At 45.6% G+C, this 20,984-nt stretch overlaps 1 protein-coding gene across 3 annotated transcripts in view; it reads left to right on the top strand.

The window, feature by feature from the left end:
- Positions 1 to 20,984, top strand: part of Ttc7b (tetratricopeptide repeat domain 7B) — a 209,242-nt gene that overhangs the window by 136,400 nt on the left and 51,858 nt on the right. For all 3 annotated transcript variants that reach the window (XM_010616298.3, XM_010616297.3, XM_010616299.3), the window contains exons 15-16: positions 11,355 to 11,471; positions 18,039 to 18,136. In XM_010616298.3, coding sequence (XP_010614600.1) covers positions 11,355 to 11,471; positions 18,039 to 18,136 — 215 coding nt within the window. The remainder of the gene's footprint in view (positions 1 to 11,354; positions 11,472 to 18,038; positions 18,137 to 20,984) is intronic.

The raw sequence follows: 20,984 nt of genomic DNA, 5'->3' as shown, positions 1-20,984 counted from the left end.
TCTTTTTTTTTTTTTAAGCTTTTTTTTTTTTTTTTTTGTACCAGGAATCGAACTTGGGCCCTTTTGCTTGCAAGGCAGGTAGTGGCACCACTGAGCTAAATCCCTGGCCCCATCTCTTTTTTTTATGTTTTATTTTTATTAGTATGCATTTGCAGGACATAGTGATTACATTCATCGTGGTAAGTTGGTACATGTACAAAATCATCTAAATTCTTTTTACTACTCTTTCTCTTTCCCTCCCTCCTTCTTCCTCTGTTTCTTGGCCTCTTTCTCATTAGCAACTTCCTATTTCCTATTATTTATCCTATATTTTGCTCTTTAAGTCATTTACACTTTGGGTTTTTCATATTCATCTCATAAATCTGGAGAAATGATCCAGATTAATGGATCTGAATCCATTAGTAGTACTAAAGGATGTAGTAATAAAGGATGTGTGGGAGGGATAAGTGCATAATACCCAACCCAGGGATGCCAGCCCTTGGATATAAGCCAGGGAGAGATCTGAGGACAAAGGAGAATGGGTGGCAGCTTGGAAGATACCACAGATCAAAGCAGAGTGGGATTTGGTGGTGCAGTAGCTTAAAGTCCACTTTCCAGAACAACAGAAGAAACAATCTGATTTCAAAATGGGCAAAGGAGTTGAATACGTATTTCTTGAAAGAATATATACAAACAGCCAATACGCACAGGAAAAGATTCTCAACATCACCAGTCACTAGGTGAAGGCAAATCAAAACCACATCCAGATGCTCATTAGGCTAGCTGTTATAAAAAAAACAAAGTCACAAGTGTTGGCCAGTATACAGAGAAATTAGGATTTTCACACACTGCTGGTAGGAATACAAAATGGGCAGCCTGTATGGAAAATAGTATGGTGGCCCCCTGAAAAAATGAAAAATAGAGCTACCATGTGATCCAGCAGTTCCACATCTGAGTCTGTACCCAAAAGAATTGAAAGCAAGGACTTGAACAGATACTGTACAGCCATGTTCCTTACAATAGTGTTATTCACAGTGGTCCCAAAGGTAAAAGCAAAGCAAATGTCCATTGACAAGTGAATGGATAAACAAAATGTGGTGTATGCATGCGCTGGAATATTACTCAGCCTTGGAGAGAAGGAGATTCTGACTGCAGTAATAGGACTGACACTTGAATCCATTGTACGAACTAAAAGCCCCTCACAAAGGACAAATTCCATGTATATTAGGTACTCACGAACTCATAAAGACAGTAAGGGGAATGGTGGTTGCAAGACTGGAAGGAGGTGGGTGGGGCGTTATTGTGGAATGGGTACAGAGTTTCAGTTTTGCAAGTTGAAAAAAGTGATAGTGATGAATAGTGGTGACAGTTGCATCACCGTGGACATTGTGAATGTTCTTAGTACCACAGAACTGTGTGCTCAAAAATGGCTAAAATGACAAAGCTTACAGGATGTATATCTTACAATATTTTTTAAATGACATCTTTCTTACTGCCCATTATTGACGTGCTTGGTTATAGGCAGGCTTCCAGTATTCTTGGACAGCTGAAATGAGTTTATGGAGGATTGCTGGCTCTGGAACATTATGCCAGCGTTCTTCCAGGATGGACTCGCTCACCTGAGCAGCCTCTTGGGACACCACAGCCATTTGTGTCATTTTTCTGTGAGGCTTGGCATCCATGACCAAGCTCTGAGTAAATGTAGCTGTTTGCCAAGAGAGAGTGAATCCCCAAAATGAAACAAAAACTGGCAGAGAAACTGAAAATCGGGTTTCTGAGGCAAAGATAGAGAATTGGAAAAGGAAAAATGGAGGAGAAATGTATTTGAAGCCAAAATTGCTTATGAAAAGGTCTTTTTTTCAGCAGGGTTAGGCAGCTAGGCCTTGAGATGAGGAGCAATGCTGGTCGAAACCCTTTTCCCCATTTTTACCTGATAGCACGAGGCATGCATATGGCTATTGGTTCCCCGAAGTTAAAATCCTCCTGGGGCATCTTGCTTTCTTTCCAGAAAATCCCATCTTTTATAGTATTTTCCAAGAATGCAGGGGAGAAAACCTTCAGGATGTGCCAGTCACCTGTCAGCCAGAAAGCTCAGATCTGACTGGCTTCCCTGAGCTGGGAATGCCCAGCATCTGGGAGAGCCCAGGCTGGGGCAGGAAGGGAGCCGTGGCAAGGACCAAGCTGAAGCTGCCCCTCTCCAGTTGGTACATCAGAAAGTTTATTTATTCTAAGGCATTTATTTCCAAGATCTCCAAATTCTAGTTATCTCATTCAACAATTCAAAGTATGGAGGGTCATGTTCAGAATTCACAGAATTCTGGCAGGATTTTTCCTGGAAACCTCTGAATCCCCACTTCCAGCCCATGAATGTGGATTTGTGCAGTGAGCAACTGAAACTCAGCTCTGGGAGTAACTAGGCAGCCTTGGTTATGGCCTAGCATGTGTCTGCCTATTCCTTCTGTTGCTCATTTTGGTTTTTACTCTGCTCCTACTGCATTTGCTAGACTACAGGTACCTGCTCGCCACCTCTTACCCAACCTGAGGGCAGCTTCTCTGCCTCCTTTTTACCACCCCGCCAACCCCAGCTCCAGGCAGGAGATGGGAATTCTGTCTGTCTATGTAGATTCTTGCTTTGAGGACAGTGTAACATACAGTGACTCCCTTCATAACAATGGCACATGAAAGGATTGGAGGAGGCCCTTGAAACGTGGGCAGTGTGATGCTCAAGGGGTTTTCAGCCAACCCAGCCAGGTCCCAGCTTAGGTATCAGCTCCAGGATGCCAATCAGAACTGAGATCAATAGCTAAAGTGGGAACAACAACAACAACAACAACAAAAGAGTTAAAGTGAGATACCTTGAAGTGATTTATTCCAGCTAAATATGTCAGTTGTTTGTTCTAAAAATACTGCTAGAAGGATGGTGGTGTATTGCAAATTGTTGACGCTTTGACTGAAATGATAAGCAAAATGTAACTAACATGGGTTCTAGCAGGAGTTCCTGCCTGTCACAACGAGGGGCACGATTAGGATACCAAGGGGCACAGCCAAACCCACAGGCCACTATCAGTCCCCAGCTCCGTCCCTCACACACAGCCTCCCAACCAAGGATAAGGGGCTACTGAGCCCTGAAGAATGAGGCATCTCCTAATACCTACTAATACTTTGGCCCCAAGGAACTTGCTTTTGCTGAATAAATATATGGTCTCAATTTTACAGGTCATCAGATCTGAGAGTCTGGGTGGGGCAGTACAGGCCCCCCTCATTCACTGACAAGTGAGACCAAAGTGGGAAAGGCCAGCTGAACTCCCCAGATGTGCCAGTACATTTTGCCCTGACTCCTAGAGCAGACATGGGTGTTAAAAGTGGTCAAGTTTCTAGAACTTCCTTCGTGGCTAAATAGCTCCCAGATAGCAGTTCACCAGTTAGTCACCGGGCTCAGTTACTCACCGGGCTCAACCGCTCGCCTGGGCTCAGCTTCCTGCTTGGGAGAAAGCAAGCCCTGCTTTGGTGCTGCTGTGCCTGACCAGCAGTCAGCATGTGGCTGGGCTGGTGATGAGAAGTAGGTACTCAGACTTGACTCTGGCAAACTTAGAGACCAGGTATTTCTGACTGTGGTCTGTAAGCTGTCCTGGGCTAGCACACATTTCAAAAGTGTTTGAATTGGAGGAATGAACGGGCACGCATAACTCCAAGCTCTCAGATGTCTTGAAGTGTTTGCCTACCTGTTCTGGGAGACAAATATGTGAGTCTTCAGTTCCTATAGCGGTTGATGTCCATAGACTTAAGGAGGGCCCTTGGTGTGGGTGACAATGAATGATGTCCCCCAGGTTGGTACACCATGGCCACTTCACTGGACAGGTGTGAGCTCCCTGGCCAAGCCCTCATGAAGGGATCTAGGAGAGGAAGGTAGAGCACCACTCTGATCCAGACTATAGCTGGGGCTGCCCCTTGATGTACAATATCAGTGAGCTTAAGAACAAAATATATCCTGGCCATTGCCAAAATTCACTCACAGAAGCCAGCTGTGGTAGTACACACCTGTATGCTCAGCTACTCCTGAGTCTGAGGCAGGAGAGCCACTTGAGCCCAGGAGTGCAGGGTCAGCATGGGCGATATCACAAGACCTCCCAAACACACAAACACAGGTTGAATTTCCTAAGTGCAGAGGCTATGGGAACTCTTTTCCTTGGAAGTCATTTCTCTTTCTTTTTATAAAATAAAACCATTGAGGGCCAGGATAGAGACTTACAAACCAGAATGGTGCTTCTTGAACTTAACTGCACGGGAATTACCTGGGAATCTAGCTATATGCAGATTATGATTCGATGGGTCTAGAGGGAATGGAGAAGATGGGAATTTTATTTCTCATACACTGCCAGAGACACTGAGGCTGTCTGTCCCGGACCACGTGCTAAGTATCAAAGCATTCCAGGACCTCTCAAGGACTTTACTGCCTTTGAATTAATTGGAAAAAATCTATATATGTGAGGAGCATGTCAATACAGTAAATGGTAAGCCAGATAGCTCAGACTAACCCCACCCTGCTCCTATGAAGGAAGCTCCCTGTCCCAGCCGTGCTGCTTTTCTCTCTTTTGTTCAGAGACAGCCCTGCAGACTCTCCCATAGTAAAGACTGGTTTTTAGCTCTTCTTACCTGCCGCAGATGATCTAAGAAATTGTGTATTTCCTGTGTAGCGGTTGAGTAATTAGATCATTCAGTCAAGTGACATTTATTATTTGCAATTAGTGAGCCCTAGGCAGTATTTGACATCTAGTGGGAAGAGGCACCCCATCTGGGTCTACATCTCATCTCTTTGACCTTGCTATTGTCAAAGGGAGCTCAGTGCGATCTGCAGCTCCAGCACCACACAGCTGTGAGCCCAGCATCATGGGCTCAGCCGCCGGGTCAGTCCCCATTAAGCTGCAGCAGGCCAGTCACCGTGTTGGTTTTCAGCAGCAGTGACTCAGCCCAGGGCCACAGGCTGCTTTTTGCAGAGACAGCACCTTCCAAGATGGGGCTGCTTGGGAAGCCCAGCCAGCATGAGCCGACAGAAAGGGGAGTGACGAGTGGAGGTAGCTTTCCTTCGAGCCACGATGGAACTGGAAAGAAACTCCTGTCCCCTCCTGAGGGGCTGGCAGATGGGTTTGACAACACGCCTTCCCAGCAGCAGCGCTGGGCTGCACGCGGGCTGCTTTGCCCTCCTTTTCAGACTGTGTGTTCACAGCTGACCCATCTGGCTTCAAATCTCCGTCTCCCTTCTCTTATCACCACACGCTTTTGGCACATCACTTTTGATTTCTCCTACCATTCTCATCTGTCAGCTGCCAAGCCATCTTCTCCATTTAAAATTCCCTTTCAACACACTTGCCCTCAGCCACCTCTGCCATCTATGCTTTGCTTTACCTGGTCACGGTTACTCACTCCCTTCAGGTGATTGGCAGCCAGCCCCATTCCAGCTATCCAAGCAGGCTCCCAGCTCCAGGGAGTGGGAAAGAATTCAGGGCTCTGTGGCCAGTGCCCCACTTGGGCACATTCCCGAGCTTTTCTGAACAGCTGTTTTGTATCCCTGCACACATTTGGTAAATGACAGAGCAGGACCCCAGCATGCTGAGCCCACAAGCTCACAAACACAAATCAGCACAAAATACCAAATGTTCAAGGTTCCTGTGATTTTATTGCTAAATCAGCTGTCATGAATGTCGCACTTACAGATCAGCTAATTAGTGAGGCTTTGTGTATTAATATGCATGTTTCCTCCCTGATGCACCGAACAAATGCATTTTAATGCTTCCAAATAAGATTGGAGGGAACTAGCACTTTAGAGTTGCTTTAGACTTTTCTAATTTCTTATCATTGAGGGCTCTTCAGTAAGATTTGCAGTGCGTATTAGATTTCAGAATTCAGAAACATCAACCCTTTTAGCCTTACCTCCACACCATCCCTAGTGTGGACTGTGGAACTCACGGAGGTGGTCAGGTGCAAAGGTGAATATCCAGTGGGCTGGCCAGTTTCCAGGGGGTCAGAGAGTCCTCCTGAGAATAATCACTAGATGGTTAACCTGGCCCTGACAAATGCCACTTTGATTCCTTCCCTGCCAAGAGCACAGTGTCGTATACCTGGAAATCTCGCAGGAGGTAGTTGTAAATCCTTCCTAAGCTCTACACTAAGTCAGCCATTCTTGTTATTTCAAGAATTATCTTGAGATTCTTTAAGAAATTTCAAAAATATAGTAAAATATTTTTATTAGTTTTAATGGAAAATAAAACCAATTAACTGGGTCTTTCAAATAACTAGAATTTGATATGCACTGGGACTATGGAGTGAAAGGCAAGTCACAAGTGCATACACACAATGTGATCGTTCCTTAGAGAAGCTTGTCTGAGATATTTTAGGAGCAATACCCTAGCAGCCCGGCTCCTCCATTTCCAGGGCTGCAGTGTTGCCCTGCCATGACTGTCACTTCTTGGAGCACTAGGGGTTGTACTGTATACCATTTATATTCCACACAGCATCTAACCTGAGCTTTGCATGTTTTTGGGGTTTTAAATACTTGGCAGTGGATTAGAAAATGCTGTATATCTTCATTAGTGACAGTAGTATAGTCAAATTTGAAATCATTCTCCTCTCTTTCTTATTCATTGCTTTGGAGTCAGATGAATTTGGATTTAAATATCTGTTCTACCAATCACTAGTGGTATGAACTGGGGCAAATTACTCAATTCTCCATCTAATTCGCAGGGTTGTCCTCGGAACCGTGAGTTCGCAGCTGCTGTTGTTATTGTTATTATGTTGCTTGTCTTGAAGGTAGAAGTTGCCTGGCTTGTTGCATATTATTCCACAGCTGTGAGCCCTTGAGTTTTTGTAATGGAGTTTCCATTTGGGTGGCTGTACTCCTCTTTCTTGAGGCTGCCTCTGTCCTCAGTGAGAATGCACTGTTTGCCCTGAATCTCGAAGGATGGGTAGGTGCTCATACAACAGAAATGAGAGGATGGAAAAAGGGGTCCCAAACCAAGGGAATAGCATGTGCAAAGACAGGGGGTGGGAGCATGGCTGCAGTGGGGGGCGTGTGTCATGGGCCACGAACAAACCCCTCAGTGGCCAAGCATATGGGCAGGATTTAGATCACAAAAGACACTTTAGAATATGCCAGATTTTTTTTATTAGTACATGTTTGTAGCATATAACAATTACATTCCTCATGGGAAGTTGATATATGTGCATAACACATCTTAATTCTTTTTTCATTCCTTCCCTTCCCTTCATCTCTTGGTTCCCTTCCCTTTTGTAAAAGATCTGGTTCCCTAATCTCCATTTTCTATCTTTTATTTTGTACTTTATTTATATTTTGGGTTTCTCATATAGAGAAACTGTGTAGTTCTAAGCTCATATGCCTGATTTATTTCACTTAATATTATGGTCTCAGATGCTTGTATTTTCTTACAGATGACTCAAGTATATCCTTCTTTATGGCAGAGTAATACTCCATTGTGTATCAATACCACATTTAACTTATCCATTCATCTGTTGATGGTGTGTAGGCCATTTCCAAGATTTAGCTATTTTGAATTGTGTTGCTATAAACATGGGTATGCATGTATGCTGTCATATGATTTTTTTTTTAACTCAGGAAGATATCTAGAAGGGAAATAGCTGTGTCAAATGGAATTTCTAGTTTCAGTTCTTAAGGAATCTCTGTACTGATTTCCATAATGGTTGTAACAGTTTACAGTCTCACCAGCAATGTAGAAGGGTTGGTTCTCCCTTTCCCTGCAACCTCACCAGTATTTGTTTTTTGTGTTCTTTATAGCCATTCTCTTTGGAGTAAGATGAAATCTCAGTGCTGTTTTAATTTGTGAAAATGCTAGACTTTAAACTATCAGTAACGGAATATGATATTTCAGCACAGGTCTTCATTACTTCAGTGACTCTATGAGCAAAATATTTGTATTTTAGGAATCAGGTAAAGGAACTTTGAGGCAGCGTATGGGATGGGAAGAGGACTTCTGACCCAAGTGGTGCTGCAGTCAGCCCCCTGCAGCCTGCATCAGGTTGGCACTTAGACACACTGAAATGTATCACATTCCGGTTTGTGCCAAGCTCTTTCATCATTTAGTTTTGCCTCAGGATTTCCTGGGTAGATTGAATGTCTTTATAATGTCTTTGGACATCAACCGCCACAAATTAATGCTAATTGTTGTTGGTGTACTCCAGTCTCTACATTAATGTAACTCACCCACCAGCGGTTTCCCAGCAGCTTTGTAATGCATGAGCATTACACAGACACAGCACAAGTGCCCTTCTTCTGTTTTCAGTATTGTTTCCTTCCTCAAAAACCAGCGAGGTTTGGAGAAAGGGGAGGAGGCAGCGCCGCCTCACTGCTGTGCCTCGTCTGTCCCGGGAGGGTCCAGGTTAGGCTTGGCACATGTGTCACGCAGGCCTGTATGGTAGCTGTTGGCGTCGGTGTTTCTGCCTGCCTGTGTTTGCTCTCCAGCTTCTTTCTTCTACCAGTCTCTTTCCTGGTGCTCCTCTTGCCTCACTTCCAAGTGCCTTTTCCATCATTTGTGCTCAGCAATTCTACTATTGTTCTTCCTGTCTGGTTCTCTTAAATCCAACCCACACCTTTTCAACTCCATATCCTGAGTCAAGTGTTTGAAAGCTGTTATTTCATGTTAATTAGAAGTTCTTTTTCCAGCCAAGAAGCTTTGCAAAGAACTGTTCCCCCAAGCTGAGGCTTAGAGATGCGCTCTCGCGTTTTGTACTTTAGGTACAGTGAAAGCAGTAGAGGCTAATTGCTGTGAGAGCCACCGCAGTGCCTGCAGGGCAGGGAAACCTCCCCACCACCTCCTCACCCTCCTCTGAGCCTGCCCCCAACTCTGCCACTACAGTGAGGCCAGTGGGCCTGTGGGCTTCCTGTGTTCCTCGCAGAGGTTCTCTGCTGGCCACAACTGCTTGGCAGCCTCCCTCGTCCAGGGGAGTCTATGAACCGCCCACTGGCTCTCCATCGGAGGCTGACAAGTGACCTTTTGGTAGCGTCTCCTTCCTTTGTAACACATCTCTTGGTTGATGTGAGTCTGGTGGTATATACTCTTGCCACATACTGAGCTCATGCAGGCTTTAGCAGGAGTCAGCTGCTTCTTTTACAAACCCCTTGAGACTCCCTGAGTGTGTGCCACTCCTATCTATAGGTGGCCCACTGGTGCAGCTTCAAGGGAATTTGCACTTCTTGAGCTGTTACAGGCAGAAAAGCCAAGCGGTGTCCTCACAAATGGCCTTGCTCTTTATGTCATCTGCTTGCAGATCTGGAACCACACTGTTCTTTATCATGTGACTTACCATGTGATTCATCCCAGGTTCTGAAAACTTAGGCTCAGAGAGGCTGCAGCTCTGAGCCCTCTGGGAGCCACCAGCCCCACTTAGGCTTTCTTCATCCCATTGGGTGGGAGCAGTCCATGCTAGCCCATCCTTGGGCTTAATGATGGAGTAGGGCCACACTTTCCCATCTCATAGACAGAGTCATGGCTCCTCTCCAGCACCTTTGGAAGAGGACAGTGTATAATGCATAGTTGAAGAACTCTGCTGTGTATCTTTTTTTGTTGTTGTTGTTTGTTACTGGGGATTGAATTCGGGACCTTCCACTTGCAAGGCAGGTGGCGGAACCACTGAGCTGAAATCCCGGCCCTATGCTGTGTATCTAATTTAAGTCACCGGAAATGCATTTCTTCATCTCCCATGGTTTATAAAGAAGGCAGTCAGTGAGCAGATGCTGACCAAGGGCCTGCTGAACTCAAAGCATAATCCTAGGCACGGTGGAAGGGAGGCCAAAGAGACAGAGAGGGTTAGAGCCCTTTTATATCCAGAAAACAGCTATCCAGAGGGTTACAAAGCCTCAGGGTCCTTTTCTATGGAAGAGTGATAAACACCACCTACTGAGAAGGGTGATTGCAGAGATGTAACTAACAGTGTCTGTGCCACATAGCAGCCTGGGATGACCTGCAGCTGTTCCCAGTCTTTCTCATTTTTAGATTACCATTAACAACAAACACCCACTGGTGTGAGACCTACTGAGTAGAGACGCTAAAAAGTGAAAGTGGTATCGATGGGAGGCTTACTTGTGAAGCTGGGTTTTAATTGCATTGGGGAAGAATTAAGAAGAGATGACAAGTGAGGACATGGTATGTGCAGTGACAGACTGAGGGAGAAACCCTGATGGGAGAAAAGGATGCAGCAGGATGCATGACACGGCATGGGGTGCTGAGATGAGGACAGCCAGTGGGTGGGTGCCACAGCAGACTAGAGGAGGAATTCTGACTTATTGTTTAGGTTGTGAGGAGTTACTGCAGTTTCCCAGGCTGGGGCTGAAAAGTGATTTTTGTTGTTGTTTTTATTTTGTTTTTAATGGCATTTGTGATTAAAGCTAAGGCCTTTCCACTGAACTACGTGTCCAGCCCTTTATAGTTTATTTTTCTCTTGAAACAGTGTCTCGCTGAGTTGCTTAATTGTGCAGAGTAGGCTTGAACTTGTGATGCTCCTGCCTTACCAGTGCTTGAAAATGATTATTGGAGATCTTTATAAGATTTCTGAGAGCCTGGCAGGTCCAGGGACAAGAAGACCACCAGGAAGGGATCTAGATTCGTGCTGAGACTTCTCTAGATGTGTGGTGACAAATCCAGGAACCAAGAGAGCTGAGGTTGCCATCACCCAGGCTGATGTCTGCAGAGAAACAGAGAGAATTTGGACTGGGAAAAGAAGGTTCTAGCTTAGTGCTAAGAAGGTGTGGATGGAGGCTGAAGCCATTGGTGGTAACAGAAACCTTGGTGATTGTGTAGTGCAAAAATCTATACTTGGAAAAGCAGGACCGGGTGGATAAATATGGGAGGCCTGAGCCAGAGGCCTCCCTTCTTTATGTGCCTTTAGGTCAGGCTTTTTGAAGCTTCTAAGATGGTGAGCATCATGGAGAGTTGTCTGTAGATATTTTACATGGATTGAATCCTATCTCCTGTGTGATTTTTGTAAGTAAACCAATATTTTACTTTTAATGAATTTTTGAAGTTTCCTACATAAATTAGTTTTGTTCTAAAAAGCAGCATTAATAAAATCCCTGTGTCCTGAGTATAGCTGACCACTGTAATGCTTTTAACTTGACCACAGTTAGTCACCCTGGACTGGCACTGGTGAGAGCTACACAAAGCCATATACTGATCTGGGGGTTCTGAAATCCTTGGCTCTGCAGTCCCTGCTTTCTCTAGATCATGGATGTGAATGTCCCCATTTTGAGGACAGTCACCCTGCCCCCAGGCCAAGCCCACCTCTGTCTGGCTTGAGTAATGACCCTCTGGCTTAAGCTGTGTGGTTTTTCTCCTTATCTCTCATTGTAGACTACTATTTTCCAAAGTGAAGTTGGAGTCACTGTGCCGGGGCCCAGACGAGGCACTGCTCACCTGTAAGCACATGTTACAAATATGGAAATCCTGCTACAACCTAACCAATCCCAGGTAAGAAGCCATGGTTTTCTCATGGGGCCCCCCCTAGCAGTGCCATCTCTGATGGGCAGTTAGCAGAGGCTGTGTCCCCTCACTCCCCCTCAAGTGGCAGATGTTAGTGATGGTGGGCTTCATACCATTTTCTCCCACTAGTTGATGAAGCCCCTGAGTCATGGCTTTCTTTTGCTTTTGCTGCCAGTGTGAACCACAGTCTCAAGTCACAACTGATCTCTCCAGCTTCTCTCTGCCAGCCATGTACTTAACTCCTGTGACAAATCTTACTGTCTTTCTGGCAATTTATGCATAGACTAGTCAATGATGTGTTCCAGATGAGATTCTTGCAGTACTGTTTTAAAAACCTGCGCAGGCAACAGACCACATCCTACTAAGGAGAGGAGAAATCACTATTAGCATGATAAAGTTTAACTGATTTAAAGTTAAAATGGTGACTCACACAAATATAAAATAAAGACATGCCAAAGATTTTATTTATCTCATTAACTAATGAGGGAACCAGTGAAATGTTAAGGTCCATTTAAAGAAGAATTTTTTAAAACCTACACAGGCAGAAACGCTATAGCGGATTTGCAAATAGATGTAAAAACAGTGTCCTATAAGGCAGTGTGATACATTGATATTGTTTGAGGTTGTCTTTTCTAGAGGGTGGAAATAATTGTATCTATAGCAGAGAAAACTCACTTATCCTATTATCAGTTTTCTGCAGGTTAACTTCTGGCCCTTCAGAACTGTAATGTAGCCTTCTCAAGGAGTCAGAGAAGCCTCTGTTTAGAATCAGCGTGCTGCTGACAGACACACCTATTTTCCCATTTTTAAGTCTTGAGCACTTTTTTCTGAGTATATTTAGATCACTAAGAGTGCCCTGCCCTGGAAGGGAGTACTTCAACGAAGAGGGACCTGATGGTTCAAGTGAATTCACACAGCCACTCACACTCAGGGCATGGCAAGGTGTAGATATAACCTGTGCTATGCTCTGAAGAGTCAGAAGCCTGGAAAGGTATCATTCACATGGAAAATGAGTACTGAGGGTGTGGGCTGGCAGCTGATCTGCAGAGACCAGAAGGGAGGGAAGGCAGAGTATGAGTCAGCAGAAGGGAGGTGGGATTTTATTTTTCAAAAGCTTTTACAGCTAAAAAACCAAGTGCTCAAAATGGGGCCCCATGCCCTGGCTGTCCCCCACCAGGCTCTGACCTTAGATAGACCTGTGCCCTGCCCTGGGGCAGAACAACTGAGGGAAGGAGCTCAGGTGTGAAAGCCCACACCTGGCAGGTAGCCACACAGTCACTAGGGAGATTCACTCGAGGGCCCACTTTACAGCCACTGTCTGTACTGTGTCACCGCTGCCCCATCCTCTTGGTAAAGGGTAATCATGAGCCTGGCCTCTTCCCTTTTGTGGGTTTGATCTAAAATGCAGATCATTTTAACTTTAAAAATCTGAGACTGTAAGCAAGACTGGAAACTGCTGTACCAATGAAATTGCTGGCCAAAAGGCCAGCTCCCTAGTGTCAGTCTTTGCCTCTTAACCCCACTGACAGCAGATACTGCCCCAGCTGGTTGCCGGGATGCTGGAGCACATTCTTTGCCTGTACCCCCTTTAGAAAGGAAAAAATAAACCCATCAGCTTTCATGTTGCCAATTTTCCCTCAGTTCTCCACACCTCTCCCACCTCCCCACATTTCCTCCCACTTAGCAACCAAGAATATTGAATGTGAGGAGAAGAAAATAGCAGAATTGGAAAGCTTTTTAAAAATACTTAACCAAATGCCTGGGCTGCGTCCATACTTCCTCTCTTTCCTGAAGGATCTTTCTAGGGCTGGGGGAGAACAGAGAGGACCCTGGCCTGGCTGTGAGCCTGGGCCAGGCCGGTGCAGGTGGCTTCCTCCTCCCCCAGAGCTGCTCCTCCACCTCCTCCCCAGGAGCTTCCTGTTTGTTTGGATTTTTAAACTTTATTTTCTCTGGGATATAAATAAATGTTTCTTGGCAGCCCTCCCCACTATGCAGACTGAGCCATGCTCCCAGCCTGCTTGGGTCAGAAGTGACCCAGGCTATAGAGTAAAGCATGAAGAGATGCTGTGTTCTGATGCTTCACGGCCTCTAGATGAGGTGACATGGGAGCAGCAGTTTAATCCACCTTCAGATCATACAGGGTTTTAACAAAAGGTGAAATAACATGAACAAGTGCATGAGAAGCATCCCTTTCTGCAAATAAAATAAACTGGACATTAAGCAGAAAGATTTTGGCAGGAAGCAATTAGCTTCTATCCAGAGTAGTTTCTCTGATGTCCAACTCTGTCCCTTGATTCTACTGTGCTCAGGTGTACCAGGGCCTGTACTCCACGGGGCTTCCAGTCTTCCCCAACCCTTTTTGAGTCCATCCGGAGGCTCAGCAAAGCACAGGCCCAGAGCAGCAAGAGGAGGCCGAGGAAGACGTGGGCAGCTGCAGGGAGTGAGTGGCCCAGTTGAGAATAGACTCGAGCTTCGTGTTCTAGCAGCTCTTTCCCTCTTTATTTTTGCTTAAAGGAAATCACAGTATGAGCTAGTTGCTGAACTGAGGCTTAGAAAATTTGCCAATAGGATTCCACCTGCAGTTGTAGAATGCAGCTCTTGCTGTGAGCAAAATGGTGGGTGGCATTCTCTCGAGAGTACATTTGTCGAGGCGTTTGTCATTTCAGAAGCCTGGATTCTCTTTCCCTAGCTCTGCAGTTTTGCTTGCATTTAGGATAGAAATCTGTCTCATGTTTTGTCTTTTCTCTCTTGGTAAAATGTAAAGCTTCCCCAGTTTTTGTGTATATTGACGAGGCCGTTCAAGACCATATGAATCTGACCAATTCTCCCCTGAAGGGCCCAGCAGGCTCCCTGCACTGAATAGCACAGCATTTCAGCCAGAGGTGGTAATAACTGTGTTTATTGAAACTTCTCTGCCAGTACTGTACTAGGCCAGTCATGTATTGTTTTCAATCCTTGCACTAGCTTTGCAAGATAAATACTGTTATTTCCATTTTATAGGAAATAAAGCTAAAGGAAGCGAAATAACTTTCCTGCTTTTCCACTTAACAGCAAAGCTGTGGTTCAAACCCAAGGCCATTAACATCAAAGTCCTCTCCATGATAGTCTGTTGCCTGTCTTGAGGTGACAGTTTCTTTGTTAACCACTTTTTTTCCCCTCTTGTCGCTACCACTTGATCCATACCCATTTTTAATTATTTTTTCTGTGTAGGACGATAAGTCTCATCCTCATCTGGCTGGGGAACTCACTGAGCCACAGTGGTCTTGCTCAGAGTGACTGCTCACTCATTAGTGACAGATGTGGGATAAGAACCTCTCCACGACTGAAAGAATTTTTTTTCTTCCTAAGTCTTACCTTAATCACCTGCCAACAAATAGTGTTTAAAGTTAACCACATACACATGCACTTTCTTCACCCTGGCCTCAGTGGAAGTAAGAGCCCCATTTCATACTGATAGTTGCTAGCATTTTGGTAGAACTTTTCTTTTTACAAAGCAGATTCTCATTTCATCTTCGAAGAAGCCCTTTTATCTAAAAGGGGCAAATGTCATGATACACCACACTCACATTTACTGATTAAGATTGAGGGTCAGGAATATTGAGAACTTCTCTGGTTTGCTACCCATTCCCTTTCTTAGATCCAATTTTTATTGTGTGCCACATCCTATTCCAAGAGGCAAACCTGTTACGAGAACTCCAGGTTTCTGCCTCCTAGTCTGCTACCACCACCACCACTTTGCCCTGTGCTTCACCTCCATGTGGCTGTGGAAGACAGGATTTTCAAGAAAGGTTCCCACTTTCCAGTATAACTTTAAGGGTCATTACAGTATAACCTGAACTTTCAGTCTTCATGGGGTCCAGAAGTTCCCTGGCTGTGCCCATCTGTGCATGTGAACATCTCTATAGCTTATGATGCTGTCAGTTTCCTCCTGCTAAACCATCTCCCAGCATCACTGACTAGGAGTGGTTTTCTCTCCTCAGGAAGTGCTCCTGGTCTGAGGACCAGGCAGGGAAATAGAGGGGTAAGTCAATGAGTAGTTCCAGGAGGTGTCCAAGCAGACGAGGTCCCAGAGGGAGAAAAGAAGGTGATTATCAAGACTGACCAGACTCAGAGAGTTAGGAGAGCCTTGCTTGCCCTTGTGCCTTCTCACATTCTGCAGGTTTTAGCAAAACCAGTTCTTGATTGGCTAAGACTCTACACCATGTAAATAAAAAACTAAAAATAGCTTGAACCATCCAGCAAAATTCTTAATCAATCAAAAATACCTATTATTTCTAGAAAGAAGACATTCAGGGTGGAAACAGAAGCATCTCCAGTTCATTAATTGTTGCTTAAATACTGTTTTCAAGAGGAAATAAGGAAGACAAACTGAGGAATGTTATCAAATGTAGTTACTCCACTGGTGGGAGGAGATGAATCCTGTGTCATTATCAGTTAGCAGGTTCACAAATGGATATGGTTTTAGTCAAAGCTTCTGGCATTTGGAATAGGAACTCCTTGACTTAGCTTTCCCACGCCTCTTCTAATTACACCAGAAGGCCAGGGATAAATTGCCTCTGGAATTATCCAGCTGACTTAACGTCAGATGTATGTTTGCAGGTAGGTGTATTTGTGACACCTGGCACATGCCAGGAAGTTATAGCTCTTCAGAACCCTCCATCTACATAACCTTATTCTGTCCTCACGTAGTTCTGTGTAGGACGATAAGTCTCATCCTCATCTGGCTGGGGAACTCACTGAGCCACAGTGGTCTTGCTCAGAGTGACTGCTCGCTCATTAGTGACAGATGCGGGTTAAGAACGAAGACCCCACACGGCTTCCAGGACATCCTCTTCTGGGTCCTTCCCGAGCATTGTTACTGAAAACCATCCAGGGGTGGCCACATACCAGGCAGGGCCTCCTTGGCAATGCCAGCACCCTATTGTGTTCTGGTATCCTCACCAGCATGGAAAATGTCACTACATTTTGAGACAAAGTCTTCTGAAAAATTCCCAAATGGGGAGCCATTCTAATATTCAGATAGTTAATCCTCCATAATATTTTTATGAAAATGCTGTATGAGCAGACCAATGTTAGCTTTGCAATTAGTGAAATTTGCACGTACTTTTTATGTTATCTTCTGTTCAAGTTTATTGTTTCCCAGTTGTAGAAATAATTAACGGAGCAGTCGCCAAAAAAAACCCTGTATGGGATGATGTAATAAGTGTAGGCTGACAAAGAGTCTGTACTGAAGGAAGTTTGCTCTGTTTCCTGTGGTTCTCTCTAATGCATCACTGAATGTGGAAACTGCAGCCTGTGAATTGTATCAGGTTTCATACCAAATCTTGTTTGTACTGCTTTTAGCTGCAGCTACATGGGGGAAGGAAATTTCGTCCCTTTACTGCAGAATTTGAACTTCTTAACAGCAACAAAAATAATTACTCTTCGAGCCCCCAGACAGATTATTGTGATGCAGAAAAAAAGCAGCAGTTTTTACTTACAAGAACTAAAAAGAAAAATGTCTGTATGGGCTAAGGCCTCATAAATGTTCCAGTTCCAGTTAGTCCTGCCAGAGTGTCCATGTGGGGTTGCTGAGGGAATGGTGCCAAATTTGTTTTGTGGGTGGGCTGGAGAGGGCACTTAGTAAGGTGAGGTGAGCAGTGCAAGGCTGGTGAAAGTGGTGATCTGGAACTGGACACCAGAACACTGCTGTGTCCTGTCCGAGTCCCTTCAGGTCTCCTCCAGCCCCTTTTCTCATGCCGGGAGGGGCCTACAGGGTCCAGCTCTGCTGTGACCAGCTCATTTATTAACTAGGAATTTCTCACATGTGATGTTTCTCAAAGGCTCGTCCTGGGGACACAAATGAGCCCACAACCATGGTCACCCTCTGAAAAGTAGAGAGACCAGGGTCCTCAAATCAGGCAGATACTCCTTAAAACCATCTGGCTAGCCTTGAAATCTGATTTTGCTTGTCTGGAGTAGGACATTAACATCAGGATTTTTTTGGAAATACTCTGAGTATTTTTTTGGGCCATGAAGTTTCAAAAGCACTGCTGTAGAGTGTTGCTTCATAAAGGCATCTCAGAGGAAGATTGCAAGTTCTAACCCAGACTGGGCAACTTAGCATCTTAGTGAGACCCTGTCTCAAAGTAAAAAATAAAAAAGGACTGGGGAATGTAGCTCAGTACAGAGATCCTAGGTTCAATCCCCAGCACCACAATCAATCAGTAACAATTATAAAGACACCCCTAGTGGACTGGTGGCCTGTTGGGCTCTGTGACCTCACAGCCCAGAGTTTCCCCATCAGGTGGACAGAGAACCTGGCTTAAAGTTTTCATTTTTGTATCATTTAATGACACAAGAATCCAGAACTGGCAGGGGTTGACGGGATGGCTCAGCTGTGTTCGTGATGCTGAATTCTGAGGTAACCCAGCCCAGACCAAGGCAGGAAGCAGGAACTCCTTCACCTATGGAAAGGTGCCGAGGAACAGGGCGCCTCAGCAGGCTGCCCTGTTTGGATCTCTCCTTCCTCCTTGCCACCTTTCAGGTGACTGACATTCGCAGTGTGTTTTGCAGTGACTCTGGACGGGGGAGCAGCCTCTTAGATAGAACCATCGCTGACAGACGCCAGCTTAACACAATCACTTTGCCGGACTTCAGTGATCCTGAGACAGGTGAGAATCCAAGGCCGGGGGTTGAGGGAGGGGCACACAAGACAGTGTTAGGAGAGTGTGAGGCTGGGGACCAGTGTGGGAGGAGTCTCATCGTCTGACAGCTCAGCTGCTTCATTGAGGTGCAATGCCTCTGGTCTCTTTCGAGTGTTGGTTCACAGAATGGGAAGGAATATTATTTGGCCAGTGCAACTCTGAAATGTTTCCCCTTGCTCTGGGAGCATGGAATTTGAAAAAATCCTCCAAAATTTGGTGGTTTCCATCACTATCAGGTTCTCCTCTGTTTTTCTGTGCTGCCCCTTAGGTTTCCAACATTGCTGGACTTGGTCATTCTAATCACTTTTACATATGAACACACAAACACACAGCAGAAAGACCAGACCGGGAGGGTGGCAGGTGTTCTGAGCTGCTAATTGTGCTTCCCTGCTTGAGGGCCATAGCACTTACTGCCTCTGAGCAGATATCCCCACCTTGCCCCCTAATGTCCACAGCTCCACCCAAGCGGTGCCAACAGTAACACTGACTATCCAGCAACAGTTTGGGGGACTCAATAAACAAACAACACGTAATGAAATTCACTCGCCTTCAAGCTCAGTGTTAGTTTGAGACTGTCATTTAGAATGCACCCCTGTTGCTTCCCCAGCACCTTGGGTTCCTGTAAGGCTTAATCCCTGCCTGGCTGCACCTGGACTTTCCTTGGGCCGGCTTTAGGAAAGGAGCCTCAGGCTCTCTTTTCTGATCTGTGCCATGTCCCAGCTCTCAACATAGTCAAAGCCAGGGTTCATCTGACCCCAGGTGGGTGGGAGGGACAGGGCCTCTGGGAGCTGCCCTCACAGCTACCTGAGTTCTGCACTTCTGCCTAGGCCCCCTTCCGCCAGCCCAGAGTCAGCCTGAGAAGTCTCATCCCCAGCCCTGGAGCTCCCCAGGCAAAAGATTGTTGGGCATGAGAAGCAGCACAAATTACGAAGTAGGGAAGTTTACCCTGGCTTTCAGCTCCTCCTCAAAATCCAGACTGGCTGAGCCACAGGGAAGTACCCCTTGGAGTGGTCAGCCAGTGTGGGTGGGCCTGGGTGAGGAGGCAGAGCCTGCCTGGCTGGCACAAGTACAGCAGAGCTCGGCCTCATAGGTCCTGGCTCCACACTACATGAAAGCGAGGATCAGACAACAGCCAGCAGTAGCCAGGCAGGGCCAGCTAGGAGGGAGCAACAGAAGAGAAGCTGGGAAATTCACTATAGCCCCTGCAGTGACTTGAGGCTGATTGAGAACAGCCACTGCAGCTGCATGGGACTGGGTGCCCCTCAGGCCCCTTCTTCAGTCATGGAAGGACAGGCATACTAAATCCAGACCCCCTTTCCTTCCAGCGGGCTTGGACCTGGAGGTCCTAAGACTTGAATGCCACATCACATTGAAAGAGTGACAGAAAATAAACAAGGCCCTTGCTCATGCTCCCTTTTGTCCCTTTTTCAAACATTTTTCCCCAGAGTTCTCAGAATTTTCCCTTTTCAGGTAAAACCTTCTCAGAGCTGCCAAGTGTGTTTTGCACACTATTAATCTAACTGAGAATCCAGGGAAGCAGGAAAACAGGAGGCCACGTGGAGAGCCCTTGTCAACTGTAGGCTATTTGTAAATGAGAATAAAAAGTTCTGAAATGATGGTGTGAGTTGGAAAGACTGAAAGATTAGGAAGGCTCACTCTCCTAGAAGTGGAGACGATGCCTCTTCTTGGTTAATAAAGCCAAGTTTTGTTTAGTTTGGCTTACAGTGAAGTCGTGGGAGGGGCAGCTCCTTCTCATCTCATGTACCATGGGGAAAGCCCATCTTGGGAACCACCCACAAATTTGGTTTATTCTCATGTCAAGAGGAAGCACATATCATAATTCAAAAGCCAAAACTAACTCAGAATGTACCACGGAGGGATTTTGCTTCCGTTCCTGTATGTCCATCTTCCCTTTCCCAGGAGGTAACCATTTCTCCTTGCTTTTTGTTTACCCTTCCAGTGTTCTTTCATGCAGATAGCCACATGTGTTATTTCCTAGGGCTCTGACACAAGCAGTCAAATACTCTGAATGCTGTTCAGCCCTTGACACTTGTCACTTCCCAGCACATCCTGCAGGTGCCTCCACACCCATCCATGGAGAATGTCCTCATTCTTTCACAGCTGTGGCCTATTGCAGGACTCCTATTTTACTTTGAGTTCTTACCTCTCTAGCATGATTTCATACTTCCCTTTGCTGCAGCTTTCAGCCCCACCTGAGCTTAAGATCAGCTCATTTTGAACATCCAGGGCAGCACTGCCCATTTAGCCAGAGCAAGCAGACTAGAAGAGCAAAAGAGGACAGGAACATATCTGAGCCTGGATGGTTCCAAAGTTAACAGAAGTGGCCCAGATCAAACGTGGTCTGGGCGAACCCAGCTCTGTTGGGTGGCAGCGTGTCTTTAGCACTGACCCATGCCATGCTGATGCCTAACTGCTTCCTAAACTGCTTTCCCTTTGAAGGGCACGGGCACCTGACACAAGCAAAGCCCCAGGGCTGACATTGGGAGGGATGCATGGCTAAAGCCATGCTGAGCTGCTGTCCTGATCCTGCCAAACTGGGGGCATAGGGCCCAGTACCCCCCACTGTGGAGAGGTTCCTTCATGAGGTCCTCTTGAAAAAGTTCTGTTTTCTCCCCAGAACTATATTTATTTTTTATTTTTTTATTTCTATGGTGGAAAAGTTTCAAGTGTACCGGAGGAGAGATACAAATATAATGAATGAATTCCCATTGCCTACCACCGAGCTTTAGCAATTAGTACTTTTGTTTCATCTATTTCTCCTGTCCCATGCTTTTTTTTTTTTTTTTTTTTTTTT

The sequence above is a fragment of the Fukomys damarensis genome, unplaced genomic scaffold (assembly GCF_012274545.1).
Source record: "Fukomys damarensis isolate Sample0158 unplaced genomic scaffold, DMR_v1.0_HiC HiC_scaffold_21, whole genome shotgun sequence".
Lineage (NCBI taxonomy): Eukaryota > Metazoa > Chordata > Mammalia > Rodentia > Bathyergidae > Fukomys > Fukomys damarensis.
This window is presented reverse-complemented; position numbering and strand designations above follow the sequence as displayed.